We start from the raw sequence: 20402 nt of genomic DNA, 5'->3' as shown, positions 1-20402 counted from the left end.
CTTTGCACTCGTTTCTTCACAGAGTTCTAGAGAAAGTCCAGAGGAGAGCAAATAGGTTGATTCTAGGAGTTGGTGGTCTGAATTATGATAAAGTGGATTGAAGGAATTGACATTTTTCAGATTAAGAGATTAAGAGATGTTACAATTGAAATGTTTCAAACTAAGAAAGGAAGCAGAACCGTAAATCCCAGCTGTTAGTTTAAAATAAATTCTGCAATGAGAATACAGGTACAGTGCATCCAGAAAGTATTCACAGCGCATCACTTTTTCCACATTTTGTTATGTTACAGCCTTATTCCAAAATGGATTAAATTCATTTTTTTCCTCAGAATTCTACACACAACACCCCATAATGACAACGTGAAAAAAGTTTACTTGAGGTTTTTGCAAATTTATGTTTTAGCCAGCCTTTTCCCCCCTGGCTGGTGTTTATTGTTGTGTTTCTTGTTTGTTTTGTTTAATTTGGTGTCATTTGTTTGTATTTATTGTAAGTTTTCTAAATTCTTTTGGGACTCCCCCCAACGGGACAACACACTGAAGAACGTCCCGAAGTGCAATTGCCACGTCTGGGGAAGACGGTTTATCAGTTGCTGGGGCAACCGGGGGCTCCCAACAAGGAAGCGGCTCGCAACTAAAGCAGATCTGAGCCAATCACGGTTGTGCTATAAGCACCTGTCGTCGATGGGTGATGCAAGGGACATTATAACTGCAGGGAACAGGATTAGTTCGCTATGACCCTGACCCTAAAAGGTAGTAACACCAAATATTGATTTGATTTAGATTTTTCTTTTGTTCATTCACTTTGCATTTTGTAAATTAATAACAATAAACAATCATTATTTATATTTCTGAAAGTATTCTTTGTTTACAGCATTTTTTCACACCTGCCTAAAACTTTTGCACAGTACTGTATATATTTCTGGGAAAAGGAGAATAAGAAAAGAAGAGAACAGAGAAGTGTGGTCTGAGACTCGGGACTGCTGTCTGTTTCTTTTATACTTTACACCATATTGCTGTGGCTACACCCTGTAGCGACAGTGACTTGTACCTGGCCCAGGTTCCCCTAGGCCTGAGGTTGGTAACAGTGGCTCATTTCGAATGCGATAGGGAGTGGAGTGTTACCTTTGTGTCTGTGCTACTGCTGTTGCTTTGTGTTTTCCGGATTTTCGAGCCTGTGCTCTGTTTCTGACTACGCCTTTCAGATTCTGCGTTGGGACTTTGTTTATTGACATTTTTGAATCCTCTGCTCTGTTTTATGACCATGATTTTTAGATTCTGCATTGGGACTTTATTCACTGTGGTTGCCTTGCATTTTCAGGCTCATCTTTTTGCTCTATGGAGCTTTGTGTACTTAAGAGCTGTTTTGTCTTGGTAGAGTAATATTTTACTCTACTTTCCCCTTTTGTATTATTAATAAGTAGCCTTTGTCAGAATGCCTCATATCTCCCAGACTTACCACTGTATATACTGTAAGGTGTACCATATAACTTCTCCCCATCTTCCTTTCTACATTTATAACCTCAGGTAATTAGGTGTAGTAAAAGACAAGCAGGAGTTAAGTTACAATTTAAACAATGTATTTGATTATATTCATAAATAATAACAATATTGGGGAAATTGTGAATTTCCCCTAGGGATTAATAAAGGATCTATCTATCTATCTATCTATCTATCTATCTATCTATCTATCTATCTATCTATCTATCTATCTATCTATCTATCTATCTATCTATCTATCTATCTATCTATCTATCTATCTATCTATCTATCTATCTATCTATCTATCTATCTATCTATCTATCTATCTATCTAAATGCAAAGTAGTTTCAGGCGGCACACAGACTTGTTAGTTACTTAAAAATGTCTCTAGTTAAGTCCTCATTTGTGGTCAGCTTTCTTCAGAACAGGCCACATTGCCCGTCTCAATATGGCTGTCGAGCTGTGCTCTTCATTGTGTTGTCCTTTTCAGTTCATGGTGTGAGATGGTCATTCATCAGTTTGGTAATAGAGAGAACGTGAGGTAGTGAGCAAATGTGTAGGTTTTCTGTCCAACCCCTAGAGCCACTAGGATGTCATGGTACTTAAGGGCTTCTGATACAAGCCACTTCCAAACAGCCATACCTCAGACCAATGGGGCACAGAATACCTTCAACACCTGCCCTCCAAACCATATGTTAAGGTAAAGCTTGGCAGTTGGGCAGCCTGGCTTTCCTGTGGGGGTTGACTGAGAAACTTTAGCAGAGAAATATTAGTCAAACTTATTTGAGGCACTTCATCCAACCCTGTCGTAAAATTACAAAGAGACTCATTCCTAAAAGAGGGGAAGGCGTTCTTAAACCATCAAACCATTGCTGTTATTATCAATAATGTAACACCAGCGTTTCTCAACCTTTAAGTATTTGCGACCTGAGTTTTCATAACAGTTTTAATCATGGCCCCTTAACGTTTTTTTGACAGGCACCCACTAATACAAATTTGTTCTTTTTTAATTAATGATATATCATGGATGCATATTTTATTATACCTACTTAACTTTTATCGACATTTATCTAACTCTATATGTATTTTTCTAGTATCAGAATGTACTTTAAGTTCATTTCTTTTGGTTTCAATAGATGTATTTTTCATATTTTCGATTCGTTTTCTTTTTTTCACATCTTCACGCCCCCCTTTTTGTTATTTCGTGCCCCCCCTAAGGTGCCCCACCCCACAGTTTGAGAACCACTAATATTACATTTGATTTGCCTAAGTTACAAATAAAGACAAAGACAAAATATTTATCAGCTTGTATGCAAAATTTCACATCACAACAAGAACCATTTGGTAAATAAACCATTTTATTTTATAAAGATTTGTCTTGGCCCTTTGGGTCTCTAGCCAGGGTTTTTGATGGTGTTTTCCCCCTCTAGTGGGCATCTTTAGAAAGTGCTTTTGGGGCTTCCTAGTTCACGACAAGGTCCATCTTCTTTTATGCTATGATTAAATGGAATTATTGTGTTTATTAAAGGAAAGATGTTTAGGTTTATTGCTCAAAAACAGTCACTGGGACCGAACCACAAACAGAGAAAGTGAAGAATGAGTTTTGTAAACCTTTGCAAATTTATGAATTTTGTTCCTTCATAGTTCTAGCACCCTAGCAGAAGGTGAAACAGAGATATCCCATGATGATCGCTTCTGATTTGGAAAAGTTCTGGTGTTGTTAAGTTCTTGTATGTTCACCATACAACTGTCTTGTAACTAAAACAAATCAGCAGCATAAGCATGAAGGGTGCTATGAAACATTAATATGAAGTGGCAGATTGATTACCCTGTCAAGTGGGAAGTGCTGCTGAAGGCCGACGTCCACCACACTGGCACATGGTGCCTCCCACTGGACTGTAGTCCCACCAGTGGCTTCTGTGAAGGACCAGCTGGTGTTCCTGCCAGGATGTATCCTGCTCACTTATGTGTCAAGGAGGCCATGGGAAATTAAAGACAGCTGGGGAGTGATGATGTCAGGACACAGGAGAAGGAGATGCTGTGGCAGGAGCTACACCAGGGTTGGAGTCCCAGCAACCTTGGAAGGACACTCTGATTGGGCTCGGGTACCTGAAACGTCAGGACATTGGGTGACTGCCTGCTATAGGCAACACGTTCTCCCGTATACTGAGTGGCAGCATCCCGTCTAGCAAGCTCCAGTATGAAGGGCAACATGGGAGTTGTGCCAGGGGCCTGCCCTGCCAGGTTCTGTGGGAGCTGTTTGATACTGAAGGTACAAGGATGGTTTGGGGTCCTGCCTGACCCAGAAGGAGCTATAGATTAAGTACTGAAAGTACTCCTGGGTCTGGAGTTGTAGTCGGACATGGAGGAGGGAGTGGAGCTGCAGAAAAAGGAAAGAAGGAGTTGTGCAGAAGGCATTGTTTAAACACTTTAATTTAACTGGGACTGTTGTGGTGCCATTGTGTCTGGGGACTTGGGGTGCTGATACGCCCCCTATTGGCCACACTTCATTAAACTTTTTCTCTTTTAAACGAATGGCTTTCTAGAATGTCAAAACACCACCACGATGGCTTTGCGTTTTTAGTTTTTCTTTATTTGTTATTTGTCGAAAACACTTTTTTTTTTTCTTTTCTGGACCTCAGCTATTTTTTTTTTCAGTTTGTCATTCGTTTGAAAGTTTGTTTTTTTTTTTCTTTATTTTCAGTTTCGCCTTGTTCTGTGGTCCTGGAGGACATTATAGGACACATGGCCCATGTGGAAAAGATCCTGTGGAATAATAGAAAGGAAAATTTACAATTTAATTTAACAGAAATATCCAATGAAGTTCAGACAACAGGACCAATGGCACCAAAATTGCATCTTCAGGTGCAACCAACCACCATCTCAGTCTTTGAACTGCACGGTCACCTCGAAGGGACCACCCAGTCCAAGGTGCAGGGTTCAAAACCCCAAAGCTACAGCTTCACATGCCACCACTGGCACAGTGGCTCACCTAAAACTGGAATCAAGAGACACATTTTACCATCTCATAAAAGGCGCTATATAAAGAAGTCAAGACATGAATGATTACCTGATAATCACCTTCCTGCCTCTGACTGGAGGACTGATTCTGAAAGAGGGTTTGAACAATTTAAGTTTTAAATTGGAACAATTAATTACTACACAAGTGAGGCACATTGTTTAGCAGCAATGCTTTGTGAAGAGCATTATGATTGTGCAATTATAGTGCAAGGCGCTATAAATTACAAAGATTTACTTTCTGCCTCAATGGCTCTCCACTCAGAGTCCACACATGGCTGTCATGAGCACAGGCCTCTCTCACGACTTCCTCAAACTCTCAGCTCTGATTTTACTAATGGAGAAATGTAGTGGACAGGACTGGCAAGCTTTGTGGGGCTGAATGCTTGTCAAAATGTTTTCTGATGTTCTGCCGTCCCACCAGGCTTTTCACTCCTCCCTCCATCTCACCGTTTTTCATTCTCGATGTTCCTTTACCTGGGGGTCAGATGCACGGCTCCTCATGTCCCGCTGGTTTTGACATTTGTCTGATGGCTGCTTTCCTGCAATTATAAATGAAACACCAACTCAGGCAGGGTGGCACCATGTGATGTAAACGTGTGGCGTGTGAGATAAACCCTGAGTGAGGAGCTGACTAGGAAATGCGGTTTATAAAATAAAGAAGAGGTACAGAAAAGTCAACTACACTCAATCACAACTTAAAGCTAATAAATGATAAAGACGGGCTTGGGTGACGCCAACAGTGATTTGTAGTGCCAGGTCAACCACATGCCACACCAAGGCATTTATGTACACCTGCCAATGACATTACTGGAAGATCATCCAGTATGTTTGATTTTTGCCTTGAGTAGGATTTAGAAGAACCTGGACTGGGAAAGACAAAGAGGCCAGGTATAATCCCACTTCTACCACCATGAGGGGAGCCTGAGTGATCTTAATTTCTGGTATATTTCAACACTTTCATATTTGTTTGCACAATCTGGTTTATTTTTATCTTCTTGGGTATTGCCCATTGAAGACACTGTAGTTTTATCAAAAAAGCTACACGTTGCCATCATATGAAAATCACAATATAAGATGTTCATGTCTAGGAAGGAAAGTAACTTATTAAAGCATTGCTTGATCATTTGGTGGGTCAGAGCTAGGTTCATCATACCACATCTGCAACAATACAATACAATACAATACAATACAATACAATACAATACAATACAATACAATACAATACAATTTATTTGTGTATAGCCCAAAATCACACAAGAAGTGCCGCAATGGGCTTTAACAGGCCCTGCCTCTTGACAGCCCCCCAGCCTTGACTCTCTAAGAAGACAATACAATACAATACACAGAACAGAACAAATCCTCAATACAGTATAAAAATAAAAATTTTAGAAGTACGGAGCAGAATTTAACTGTAAATGATATCACATAAGAAGATTTGGATATATTTGGAGTCCTGGAGACCTCATCCATCAAGCTGCCTCCCCCATTTGGCCATTTCCATGGCTGAAATAGTGCTGGGCCAGCCAATTCAATGAAGGGACCCCTCCTTCCCACGATTCCTGTGATCCTCCATCAGGGATAACTTTACCTTAGGCAGGAAAACAACTTGACAGGTGGGCCGTGGCACCAAGTGCCACACTTTCTGTGGCCTATAGAGTAGCACATTAGTGGAGTGGAAGTGCTTTCTATTTACGTAAGCAAATTAATTATCCGAAGGCGCCTTTATAGTGTAGCATCTTCACCGAGCGCCACAACGGATCGATTCTCTGCTCTTTACCTGGCTCTTTGAGGTGACTCTCTATCTTTAAAAGGACCTTTTGCTGCACTAATTGATAAAAGCACCTGCGACTGTGTGGAGTTGCCATTTTTATAGGCTCTCCTGCTCTAGATGATGTAATGCCAGCTCATTCTTTTGGTAATTCATCCCTGGCTGATGTAACTTGTCCAACGTCATTGCAATAGCAATGTGTGTGCGTTTGACCAGTCCGATAACATTTGGAAAACCGGACGTTGCTGTGAATTACGATTTGATGTTTCCCAGTTCATCACAGTTTAATGAAATCTTATCTCTCTGAATGATAAGCACATAATACCATCCTATTGTAAGTGGATGCCTCTGAGATGGAAGGATAGGGAAAGGCAGCTTTTTTAGGACATTGCCTACCCCAAGATGCTAGATAGCAGCTTGCCTGGACTGCAGTGGAACCCCGGATTCCCGCAGGGCATTATGGGACATGGAGTTTGGTAACACAGCCCTGCTGGGTACCGTGGGTGCCACCAGGGGACGCTGCAGGGGATGCTGCATGAAGATCGTGAGAGACTAAGTTCTCCACCTAGTCCGGAAGTACTAGCAGATCACAAGGACGGAAACCCCTAAGTACATCTGGACTGATTAAAAACTTGAATTCTCCATCTGCCCTGGAAGTGCTGGCAGGTCACATGGATGGATGAGCAGAAGCATTATATAAAGGACTGCGAAACACCCAGCAGGTGAGCCAGAGTCGGGTGGAGGAGGACAAAGCTTCCTGGGAGGTGTGGAGGAGAAGAGAATTGTAATTATTAGTGAGAACTGTGAATTGCTTGCCTGTTTAGTGTGGCTGTGGTGCTTGGAGGCACCGTTTATAGAAGAAAAACAATTAAAGATCTTGGTGCTTTTACCTGGTGTCCTGAGTGTCTGTCTGTTGGGTTTAAAGGGGCAACAGTGCCACCTAGTGTTCACATTATACAGCCGTCGTGGTGCGACTCAGTGATATCTGGTGTGAGAGATGGCCGGCAGTTTATCTCGGCCAGCACCACCAGGCCACTAGATGGAGTCTTCCCTGCAACATGGAGGTACCCCGGTACTGTGGGTGCCTCCAGGGGACACTGCAGGGAGACACAGGGATTGTTATTTTCCCTATAGCCCGGAAGTACTCCATAGTCACGGGGACGGAAGAACTGAAGTACTTCTGGGCTGAAGAAAAATAAGAGTTTTCATCTGACCCAGAAGTGCTAGTGGACCACGTGGACTGAAGGACAGGAGCGCTTCCTGGTCAAGGACTATATAAAGGACTATGGGAAACCCAGCAGGAAAGCCGGAGTTGGGAGGAAGAGTGAGAGAGCTGTTGGGTGGAGTGTTATTGTTATTGATTATTGAGTATTGTGGAGGTGGAGCTGCTTTGTGCACATTATTATAATTATTAAAACGTTGAAACGCTCCTGTCCCTAAAAACCCGAGTGTGGATAGAACTTCCAAAGCAGCAGGTAGAGCACAATTCCTCAAAGTCTGCCTTTGTAAAGCTGGCGCCAGTTCAGCACACACAGCGCTATGAGGAGAGCTCTTGGAAATTGAAATCGACTTGGAAGCCAGTCATCATCATCATCTTTAATATACACTCTTCTGATTCTTCCATTTGTGATGTCTTCTAGCAACACTAAAGCAGTCACGGTAATTAGAATAGTTTGGCCATTCCATGCACCGTTATATTGTTACAGAATAATTACAATCAAGTGAATTCCATCCATCCATTATCCAACTTGCTATATCCTAAGTACAAGGTCATGGGGGTCTGCTGGAGCCAATCCCAGCCAAAACAGGGTGCAAGGCAGGAAACAAACCCCAGGCAGGGCACCAGCCCACCGCAGGGCGCTCACACACACACACAACAAGCACAAATTAGGAACAATTTAGAATTAGCAATGCACATAACCTGCATGTCTTTAGACTGTGGGAGGAAACCCACGCAGACACGGGGAGAACATGCAAACTCCACGCAGGGAGGACCCGGGAAGCGAACTCAGGTCTCCTAACTGCGAGGCAGCAGCGCTACCACTGCGCCGCCGTGTCGCCTGATCAAGTGAATCAAATTTGCAAATGATATGCAATTAATTTTGGTGTACTTGATAAATTCCCCGTCATTGCTGCGAATATGACAAAGAAAGGTAAATGACACAGAAACCGTACAACTGCTTTGAAGCTGGGTGCCAACAGTTTGTAAAACTGAGTAGAAACGTACACAAGGTAAGGGGGGCTGGTGTGAAAATGTGCGTGGCTTTAAGCCAAGTTTAGGTTTTATACATCTCAAAGCATGTGAGGAAACGGGCGTACGCAACATTTTTGAGAGTACGCACCGTTTATACGTCAGGCCCCTGGTGATGTCTACGAATCTCACACTTCAAGCAGTCCTTGCATATGTGACAAAGGACTTAATATGACAACGGCTTTAATAGCCCTGGCACTGTTGTGTCCCTAACATTATGGTGACTTGAAATGGTGGGGACTGTGTAGAAAAAGTGTTGTGTGATTGAAATGTGTGCAAATCCCTTTCAATGAGCAATCTCTGAATTGTATGATTTGTCATTTTAAACTCTGGAGCTGAGGGGGCAACCAAGGACAAATCTGTCTTTGTCCCAAACATTATGGAGAGCACGGCAGAGAGATAAGACACTATATAATAGATAGATATGAACGTCTTACATATAAACTCTGATGTTAATAAATGTTGTCATGTTGACCTGGATCCTTCTTCTCTCTCCAGTTACAGACCTCTCTCTAATATCCGTTTCTTGGCTAAGGTGATGGAAAGCGTGGTTGCTACCCAACTCCATGCTTTTCTTCTAGACAATACACTCTATGAGTCTTTTCAGTCACAGCCCAACACTGAGACGGATCTTCTCCGTGTAGTTAATGATCTTCTCCGGTCTGCGGATTGTGGTTCACTTCATATTCTCCACCTTCTTGATTTAAGTGCAGCATGTGACACTGTTAATCATGAAATCCTCCAGTCATGTCTCTCTGCTGTAGGGCCGATTTAAATCCTCCATCTCACCTGTGTCGCATGGTGTTCCTCAGGGTTCAGTCCCTGGGCCATTACTTTTACTACTTTATATCCTTCCTTTGGGTCAGATTATTCACAGACATGGCCTTAACTTCCACTGCTATGCAGACGATACACAGTTAAATCTTAGTACAGACTCACTGACTGCATCAATGATCTTAAGCTATGGATGGAAAATAACTCTCTCAAACTTAATGCCAATAAAACTGAACTGTTACTGGTAGGTCCAAACTCCCAACTTCTCTGTTTCTGTTGATGGCACACTTGTTAAACCTGCTCCTGTTGTTGGAAATCTTGGTGTTTTGTTTGATTTGTCACTCAACTTTGAGCTTCACATCAGCTCTCTTTCCAAAATTTTATTCTATCATCTCCGTCACACTGCCCGCCTCCATCCATTTCCCTCCTTTAATGATGTTCAAGCTCTGGTTCATTGTTTTATAATGTCTCGTATTGATTACTGTAATTCCCTCTTCATCGGCCTCCCTACACAATCCATTATACTAACCGAAGGTTGTAAACCGGATCTGGATGCAGGTCGCTGGGCACATCGAGGCGCACGCGCATTGCCGCACTGCAGCGCATCACACGGCATAAACTGGATATGGCGGATACTCTGCCAACGGTCGATGTCAGCAAAGGCAACGGAATCACGTCTCCACAAAACGAGACCACTTTACTACAGATGTGCGTATGTAATTAAATGACATGTTTCCAGACGCACCCACCCTCCATGATAGAGAAAACAAAAACGAGAGGATTCAGCGCATATGTGAATCACATTACAGTATTACAGTACGGAAGCCCCAGACGTCCAAACTACACGGCGTAGACCGGATATGGACGCAGGACGCAGGGCTGAACTTGCTGTGCTCCACTCTGCCAGTGGTCGGTGTCAGCGAAGGCAACGGAATCACATCTCCACAAAACGAGACCGCTTTACTACAGATATGCGTATGTAATTAAATGACATGTCCCCAGACACACCCACTCTCCATGATATGTCATCCGTCCAGATATCGGACAGAACAGAAACTGATTGCCATTCTTGGATATCCGATTCGCTGGCGAATCGCGGGCTTACTAGTCTACACAGAAGCTACAGGACATTCAGAACTCCGCAGCCACACAAAGCGTTCTGCTCACATCTCCACTGTTCTCTCCCAGCTTCAGTGGTTACCAGTGCCATCAAGGATTAAATTCAAGATTCTGTTTCTCACCTTCAAAGCCCCCCTTCTATCTCACTCGGCTCATTGCTCCATACACTCCTTGTTGCTCTCTCAGGTCATCATGCAGCCATCTCCTTACTGTCCCACTCACCAGACTCTCAGGTCCTTCAGTGTTATGCCCCCCTCAACTCTGGAACTCTTTTTCCTCAGTCTCTCAGAGTTTGCCCCTCTTTCTCCACCTTTAAATCCCAACTGAAAACTTTCCTCTTCTATGAACGTTTGTCTTCTGTGTAATTTTTTTTTCTCTGTATGTAAAGCAACCTTGGGTTTGTGAAAGGCGCTCTATAAATGCAACTTATTATTATTAATATTATTATTATTGTTGTCACACGTTTGCGTCTGAGGATCTCCTTGCCGGCTCATTCGAGGTAAATGGTAACCCACCAGGGCAAGAGGGGGCGCTGTCACTAACTCTGTTTCCTTTTCTCCCCACAGCTCCCCAGAAACCTCCCAATTAGGGAAATTAGCTTTGCCTCTTCCCGTCCTGCCATTATAAAATGACCGGGTGGCTCGACAGACTTGTCTTTTGATGAGACCAGTTCAGACGAGTGAAAGCTCTAGGAAAACCTTCCTTTGTTTCACCAGCTAGAGTTAAAGCTGAAGTTATTTTCTGTTTGGCATCCTACAGTCTTATGTTACGTGTTACCAGAAGTAACACGTCTTTAAGTTTATCGAGAAGTTTGAGAGAATTAAAAGAGATTACCCGGCAGGTGTCCCAGATATTTATGATTTGTTTCAGCTCTGTTTGAACCTGTGTTCGGCCAGCTCTCAATGTATTAAGAGAATGTGATCTTAGTATCTACAGGGTGAACATGCAGGAAATGAGAGGTCGTAAGGTTAAGCAGAACGGTACATTCAGAGACACTCAGTAAAACACAATAGCTGCCCGTTTCAATTTGGGGCTAGGCTGCCTGGGGTGAGGCCTGCTTAGTAGCATCCATTTTTAGTTTTTTGTGGCATGAATCATTTTACCTCAGTGTTAGGCATATATGACACACTAGCAGATGATGGGTATAACAAAACAAGATACAGAGGACAGAAAGGTATGGAAGAAGATGAGCTGCTGTGGCAAACCCTAACATCAGCAGCCGAAAGAAGAAGAAGAAGATCAGCGTAATGACTTGAATGATGTTTTACAATCCCACTCATCTTCTTGTGTGGACCTCCTTAACCTTCCCTGACAACTATACTTACCCAGAGATTTTAGTTTGTAGAGAGAGCATATGGTAACACAGGTCATCAGCACCAAGATGGTACCCAAAATCGAAGACAGCCAGATAAGATGAATCCAATGTTTATCTAAATAAAATGAGAAGAGGAAGAACAATGGAGTCACTCAGAGACATAGCACAGCAGCACCCTGATGGATTCTTCCTGCCCACAGTTCACGTCTGCTCTGGCTTGTCACCATAAGATGGATGCTGTGACAAACACAAGATGGCCAACACTTTCTAGAAATAAAAGTTACACTCTTCGTGGACATTTGACTGCTGCTACTATGCGTTTACACCTGGATATCCTGACAAGTGGGTTCTAGCCGTTGTCAGATTGGTTGTATTATGTCGGCACATGTGTTGTATCCTATCGCTACCTAGTATCTCCTGTATGGCTCTCATGGTTTCTGGAGGTTCCCCTCTGCTTTGAAAACATGATGGTGCTCTCGCTGATGATAACCCAGTTCCACTAAGATCACCACTCACTAAATAAACCATCCATCTGGTTATCCATTAAATGGACCTCTTAATCAGATTGGCTACCACAGCAGCAAGCCCTGGATGGGATGCCACTTCTATACATTATTATTTTATAGTTTTTGTAGACTTCATCATCAGAGTACAAAGCTTTTCCAGTTGTTTTAATTTGATGATGGTGAATAAATCCTCGTGTCACCTTTATCAGTCCGACGCCTTAACCACTAAGCAACACTCCCTGTCTGTCTGAGGTAATAGAATACGTCACCATCACCGGGATGGCCATCACAGAGGACAGGGCGTGTTTGTGTGTGTGTGTCCTCACAAATCAATCTGATACTGCAGCTCTTCTCGTTTAGTGGGATGCCATCCTCGTCTTCATCTGTGAGTCGTCTTTCCAATTTTTTCAATGTCCTGTATGTGAGATAGCACAGCAGAAGACACAAATGGACAAGAAAAAAGCTGACCTCTGACAACAAGATTGACTCCTTCAAAGAAGATGTAACGCTCTGTTGTTGGTGCAACGCAGTAGTACATCCCGGCATCATTTTTTATTATGATTTTGATGATTAATGTGTGGTTATCTTTTGACGTGAAGCGGTGTTCCTCGATCTCTTCCTCCTCTTCTATGTAACTGTAGTATGTGAAGTATCGTCGGTTTTTAAATGACTTTATCAGAAGCTCTGGAGGCTGGCCATCCATCTGCCTATACCACAGCATTTCACGAAGAGAGGTGAGTGGGCAGGTAAGGGAAACAAGCTCTCCTGGGAAGGATGTCACTGTGACTCCCCAGATGTGAAGGCTTAGGCTCAGAAGACCTGGAAATGGACAAATGATAATATAAATGAAGAGCTCAGTGCTTGAGATATCAGCAAACATATGCAGGGTCACTCTAGATGTTACAGGCCTATACTGTGGTACCATGGTGGTGGTCAGTACTCCGAGGGTTAAGTGGGTTATAGTCATGGAACAAACTCAAATATATGTCTAAGCTTCATAAATGGTATGTTTATCTATAATTGGGTATCAGTGTTTAGAACATTTGAACAGTCTGGACAAGAACAGACCATTCAGCCCAACAAAGCTTGCCAGTCCTGTCCACTTAAACATCAAGTTGAGTTTTGAAAGTCCCTAAAGTCTTACTGTCTACCACACTACTTGGTTGCTTATTCCAAGTGTCTATCGTTCTATGTGTAAAAAAAACTTCCCAATGTTTGAGCAAAATTTAACTTTAACAAGTTTCCAACTGTGTCCCCGTGTTCTTGATGAACTCATTTTAAAGTCACTGTCTCGATCCACTGGACTAATTCCCTTCATAATTTTAAACACTCCAGTCAGGTCTCCTCTTAATCTTCCTATTGCTTAAACTGTGAAGGCTCAGCTCTTTTAATCTTTAATAACTCATCCCCTGTAGCCCTGGAATCAGCCTAGTCGCTCTTGTCTGGACCTTCTCTAGTCCTGCTATGTCCTTCTTGTAGCCTGGAGACCAAATCTGCACAAAGGACTCCAGATAAGGCCTCACCAGTGTGTTATAAAGCTTGAGCAGAACCTCCTGTGACTTGTACTCCACACATCAAGGCTCTATATAAGCTGAAATTCTGTTAGCCTTCTTAATGGATTCTGAACACTGTCAGGAAGTCGATAGCTTAAAATCCAGTTAATTCTTCTCATAAGGTGTATTCTCGATTTTCTGACTGCCCATTGTGTATTCAGACCTAACATTTTTATTTCCTATGTATCTTTACATTTACTGACATTAAATTTCATCTGCCCAAGCCTATCTGCTGTCCAAGTCCTTCTGTAATGATATAATGGATTGCTAACTATCTGCTAATCCACCTATCTTGGTATCATCTGCAAACTTAACCAGCTTGTTACTTATATTCCTATCTAAATCTTCTTATATATAAAAGTCTACACGTGGAAGTGTGTGTGTCTGTCTGTCCAGGCCGGAAGTGCAAGGCTACAACATGAAGCTCAAAGAGCGGGCAAGGTTGCCCCAAGTTCATGAGTCGGAAAAAGAAAGACGGACGAGGCTACAGCATGAAACTGAAAGAAAGCGACTCCGTCAACAAAGTGAAGCCACCGAGGAAAGACAAATGAGTGAGAAACTCGCTTAGCAAAACAAAAACAGATTTTCTTTTTTTTTCTGATGATTTCAATATAGTTTCTTGCAGCACAGGCCAAGACAGCAAGTTTATATATTAGAAATAGCACTAGCACTGCCCTCTTTATAGGTCTGCACCCTCTGCACACAGTCACCTCTGATGATCACGGGGTCCATGAGGGGTCTGGGCATCCTAAAATCCACCACCAGCTCCTTGGTTTTGCTGGTGTTCAGGTGTAGGTGGTTTGAGTCGCACCATTTAACAAAGTCATTGATTAGGTCCCTATACTCCTCCTCCTGCCCACTCCTGATGCAGCCCACGATAGCAGTGTCGGCAGTGAACTTTTGCACGTGGCAGGACTCCAAGTTGTATTGGAAGTCTGATGTATATAGGCTGAACAGGACCAGAGAAAGTACAGTCCTCTGTGGTGCTCCTGTGTTGCTGACCACAATATCAGACGTGCAGTTCCCGAGACGCACATACTGAGGTCTGTCTGTAAGATAGTCCACGATGCATGCTACCAGGTATGAATCTACTCCCATCTCTGTCAGCTTGTCCCTAAGGAGCAGAGGTTGGATGGTGTAGAAGGCGCTAGAGAAGTCCAGAAACATAATTCTTACAGCACCAATGCCTTTGTCCAAGTGGGAGAGGGATCGGTGTAGCATGTAGATGATGGCATCCTCCGCTCCCACCTTCTCCTGGTATGCGAACTGCAGAGGATCGAGGGCGTGTTGGACCTGTGGCCTCAGATGGTGAAGCAGCAGCCACTCCATGGTCTTCATCACGTGTGACGTCAGGGAGACAGGCCTGAAGTCATTCAGCTCACCAGGACGTGGTACCTTTGGGACTGGGGTGATGCAAGATGTTTTCCAAATCCTCGGGACTCTCCCCTATTCTAGGCTCAGGTTGAAGATGCGCTGTAGAGGACTCCCCAACTCCAATGCACAGGCCTTCAGCAGTCGTGGTGATACTCCACCTGGACCCACTGCTTTGCTGGCACGAAGTCTCCTCAGCTCTCTGCTTACCTGGGCTGCTGTAATTGTGGGTTGGGGGAAACTTTCTCCTATGCTGGTATCAGCAGAAGAGATGGGTGGAGGGTGCAGTACTCTGAGGTGAGAGTGGGTTAGGGTGGTCAAACCTGTTAAAGAAGTTATTCATCAGGTTCGCTCTCTCCATGTCTCTCTCGATGGTGGCACCCTGCTTTGAGCTGCAGCCAGTGATGATCTTCATCCCATCCTACACTTCCTTCATGCTGTTATTCTGCAACTTCTGCTCCAGCTTTCTCCTGTACTGTTCCTTTGCCGCCCTGAGCTGGACTCGGAGTTCCTTCTGCACGCGCTTGAGCTCATGCTGATCACCGCCTTTCAAAGCCCTTTTCTTCTGGTGCAAAAGGCCCTTGATGTCACTTGTAATCCATGGCTTGTTGTTAGCATAGCAGCGTACTGTTCTTACTGGAACTACAATGTCCATACAGAAGTTAATGTAGTCAGTAGTGCAGTCAACAACCTCCTCAATGTTCTGACTATGTGATCCCTGCAGGATATACTCATGGTGCGTGTGACCCTTTAAACTCCTTAGTGCTATTTTAAACACCAGGAGAAGCATGCAAAAAATAATCAATTTTTATCAAAGTGAAACATGTTATCACGTGTAACAGAAAGATGTTAATACTAAACCGTCCATATAATCAGGAATGGTCGGCCTAGTGTCCACTACTATATGGATGCAGATTTAGTACACATGTGGCACGTCTTGAAACAGGCGCCAACACACGCTAACGCGCTAACCCTAACCCTAACCCTAACCCTAACCCTGACATCACAGTCAGGAGAGGAGTGGTGTGTTTCTTTGCGTCTGTTTCTTGTAGTATTTTTTCTGTTGCTTGCACAAGGGAGAGTATAATGTCAGTGCCTTAGCCACCCAATCGACGCTGCCCATTGTGTTATTGTTATCTACCACAGCACAAGGCTTAGTCATTTCTAAATTCCCCCTGAATCAAACCAACATTGATAGTTGCTGCATTGTGAACAGCACTCAGGAGGCTCACATGTTTCTTGTCTTTCCACTCAATTGCAATCATTTTGCCTTGCTGCCACGTTGAAGCTTTACGTGATCAAAGTCGCCAGGCATATCAGGGCAGGACAGTGCCTTATGCACCAGCTTCACTATCCATGTCACATTGTCATCACTGTCACCTTATTCAACTAACAGTTCAGTTTCAGTTTGCTCTAAAACTGGATTTACAGCTCTTCATTCACACAGGTTTGGTTGGAGGCTCCTCCTCACTCATGAATATTGACGAGTTACCACATAATTATTTTGAAGTATGATATGGTAGTTGAGTCTTGGCAAACTGGACTTCGTTCTTGTTAGGTAGATACGTTTCACTGCTCATCCAAGCAGCTTCTTCAGTCTGAAGAATGTTGCTAGAGACCACAATTTTATCCTCCAGGTTGGTTTCACTTCACACCTGTCCTGAATAGGTTCGTTGAGTAAAACAAAGGAAGGGGAAGGTGTGGGTAGATGTAACCGTCACACCTTTTAACAGCCCCTTCTACCCCCATGAAATGGCTCGTTAAGAGTGGTCCACCAGGTGGAGTTGTGAATTGAGCCTGTTTTTTCCTGGGGATGCATGATCAGTTGAAGACAGGTTATACCTAAGGCCTCCACCTCTGTTGAGTGAGGGGTTGTTGATTTGCACATGTAAAGCTTCCCTAACCCCTCTCTCAAACCACTTGTCTTCTCTATCCAATATCTGGGCGTTAATGTCCTCAAATGAGTGTCCTTTGTCCTTCAAATGGAGGTACACAGCTGATTCCGGCCCTGAGGTGTTACTCCTTCTGTGCTGGGCCATCATCCTGTGTAGCGGCAGTTTGTTCTCTCCAATGTACAGTTCAGGACACTCTTTGCTGCATTGATCGGCATATACTACAGGTGTGAAGTGAAACTAACCTGCAGGATACATTTGTGGTCTTTAACAACATTCCTGAGACTGAAGAAGCTGTTTGGATGAGCAGTGAAACATATCTACCTAACAAGAACGACGTAGTTGCCATGACTCATCTACCAGATAATTTCACCAGGATGAATGAGAATCTTCACAGGCATATTTGAAGCATGATGTTATGTCATCCATAAGATGAAAGCTTAATACTGTTCCAAGTGTTATTTGGGTTTAATGCTGCATATGCCATTAAAACAGTTTTCCCCAATTACTACTCAGGTTAACCATTATTACACAGAATTCTAAGCTAATGGTTAACGCCACAGAGGTTAACACTAGAATTACCAGAGCCTATAAAAAAACTCGTAGATCCGTCCCACCTTAAATCGCTTCGCACCTCTCCATCAGTGTCTTTTGTCCTGTAAATGTGTTGATAAGCGGCAAGCAGCCTACTATCACATCCCCCACCGCCGCACAGTTTTCTCAGCTCAAGTCTGTTTACCTGCGTGGCAGTTGCTTAGAGTTGTATAGAGTGAGAAGTCAAGCAAAATGACACCTTTAATAAATACTATATCGTTATTTGGAACAAATGCATTTCATGTGTGTTCCATGTCTACAACGACCTATGTAAACACATCGTTAAAACAGAAATGTTTTTCATGTTTTAGTAATAATTGACAAAATGTAGACATGAAGTTTATAATGTGTGAAGCCTGAAGTCCAAATATCAAAGAAACACTTTCACAAAAGGTACAAATATAACAGAATAAATGCGCTCAGTCAGTCTGTAACAGCCGGTGTAAATGTGTGATACTTGTGTGAGGGATGGCCGGCCTGTCATCCCGGCCAACACCCCCAGGCTGCCAGATGGAGCTCTTCCTGTGGCATAGAGGTTCCCCGAATTCCAGCAGGGCCTCATGGTCCTTGTAGTTTTTACAACCAGCCCTGCTGGATACCATGGGGACCTCCAGGAGACGCTGTAGGGAGGCTCAAGGAATTGAACATGCCGTATAACCTGGAAGTACATCATAGGCAAGGTGACAAGGGAAATGACGTGCTTCCGGAATGAAGAAGAGGATTTTTATCTGACCCAGAAGTGATAGGAGATCATATGGACTGAGGGATTGGAAACACTTCCGGGTCAGGGAATACAAAAGAGTGGAGGATTGATTGATTGATTATTGATTTATTATTATGCTATTTATGAGTATAGTGGAGTGGAGTGTGCTTGGTGCACATAATTATTGTAAAATAAAGTCATATTGGACTTTTATCTGGTGTCTGACGTCTGATCTGAGGGTTCAAGGGGTCGACAGTGTCTCTATCATTCACACTTGTAAAGGTTAGCTTTGTTTTTTTTTTTTTATTCAGTTTCATTCTCTGTCACGTTCACGATTCCACCCTACCCCCCCATCCCCATCTGACACTGCTGTTTTCACATAAAGACACGCTATAGCTCAAATGTTATTTATTTGTATTACATAAAGACGCGCTATAGCTCGCATGTTATTTATTTGGATCACATAAAGACGCGCTATAGCTCGCATGTTATTTATTTGGATCACATAAAGACGCGTTATAGCTCGCATGTTATTTATTTGGATCACATAAAGATGTGCTATAGCTCAAATGTTATTTATTTGAATCACATAAAGACACGCTATAGCTCGCATGTTATTTATTTGGATCACATAAAGACGCGCTATAGCTCAAATGTTATTTATTTGGATCACATAAAGACGTGCTATAGCTCAAATGTTATTTATTTGGATCACATAAAGACACGCTATAGCTTGCATGTTATTTATTTGGATCACATAAAGAAGCGCTATTGCTTAAATGTTATTTATTTGGATCACATAAAGACGCACTATAGCTCAAATGTTATTTATTTGGATCACATAAAGACGTGCTATAGCTCACATGTTATTTATTTGGATCACATAAAGACGCGCTAGAGCTTGCATGTTATTTATTTCGCCAATGCTACACCTTCCAGATCTAAACACTAGCGTGGTGTATGTGCCCAAAAAAAGTCTAACTGCATTCTCGTACCATTACTCACGTACTAAAGTGCCAGCAGGTATTTTTCGTGACATTACACGTGTAATTTGTGAGCATGCCTTTGATGATCAAACAGAGGAAGCTCTGCAGTTAATGTGATCTGGCTCTTACATACAAATGACGGTGCATGTGCCCAAAACAGTAACATTTATATGTTACTTACATAAAAGCCAGAGCTAATGTTATTTACCTATTTAGCTTGAGTTATATACTTACATGATGAGGGTTCTACATTGGATGAAGAATGTACTTTTGCCATCGCTGTACTTTGTATATGTACATGGGAATCTCTTCACTCGTTACTATACGCTGTAGGAAGTAAGTAAGTAAATAAATAAAGGTGAATAGGTAAATCACATGTTATTTACCTTGAGTTATTTACTTACACGACGAAGGTTCTACATCGGATCTGGCTTTTATGTAAGTAACGTATAAATATTAATGTTTTGGGCACATGCACCGTCCTTTGTATGTAAGAGCCAGATCTACAGCGTAAAGTCTCAAGTGCAGAGCTTCCCATGAACATATTCAAAGTACAGCGACGGCAAAAGTGCATTCTTGATCTGATGTAGAATCATCATGAGTTGAATGTACCTCTGTTGTAGCGCGTCTATGTGAATACAGCAGTGTCAAATGCGTGTTTGGGGGGTGCGCAAGGAGTTGGGAACGTGAACGTGGCTGAGAGAATAACAGAATAGAAAAAAAAGTTAACCTTTACAAGTATCATAAATTACACCGGATGTTACAGACTGGAATCAAATGTATGTTTTTATTCTAAAATAGTAAGAATACGAGCAGCTCACTTCTCAAAACAGACTCACCAGGGATCGAACTCGAGAAGCTTAAATTACAAGTCAGCAGCTGATACCGTTGTGCCACCAAAGCTCTCATACCAATTGCATGTTAATGTCGCAGGTAAACGCGGGTTGTTTTTCTGAAGTTATATTTTTGAATAAAAGCGCATTTGTTCTGTTATATTTGTACCTTTTGTGAAAGTGTTTCTTTGATATTTGGACTTCATGCTTCACACATTATACACTTCATGTCTACAT

The 20402-nt window shown here is 42.7% G+C and overlaps 1 protein-coding gene across 1 annotated transcript in view; it reads right to left on the bottom strand.

The window, feature by feature from the left end:
• Positions 1-4665: 4665 nt before the first annotated feature.
• The window catches only part of LOC114641176 (uncharacterized), a 29508-nt gene continuing 13771 nt past the window's right edge, over positions 4666-20402 (bottom strand). The window contains exons 3-5 of the mRNA XM_051926720.1: positions 12702-13052; positions 11738-11842; positions 4666-5039 (exon numbers count right to left, since the gene is read on the bottom strand). Coding sequence (XP_051782680.1) covers positions 4954-5039; positions 11738-11842; positions 12702-13052 — 542 coding nt within the window. The 3' untranslated portion in view covers positions 4666-4953. The remainder of the gene's footprint in view (positions 5040-11737; positions 11843-12701; positions 13053-20402) is intronic.

Source organism: Erpetoichthys calabaricus, chromosome 4 (genome assembly GCF_900747795.2).
Source record: "Erpetoichthys calabaricus chromosome 4, fErpCal1.3, whole genome shotgun sequence".
NCBI lineage: Eukaryota > Metazoa > Chordata > Cladistia > Polypteriformes > Polypteridae > Erpetoichthys > Erpetoichthys calabaricus.
This window is presented reverse-complemented; position numbering and strand designations above follow the sequence as displayed.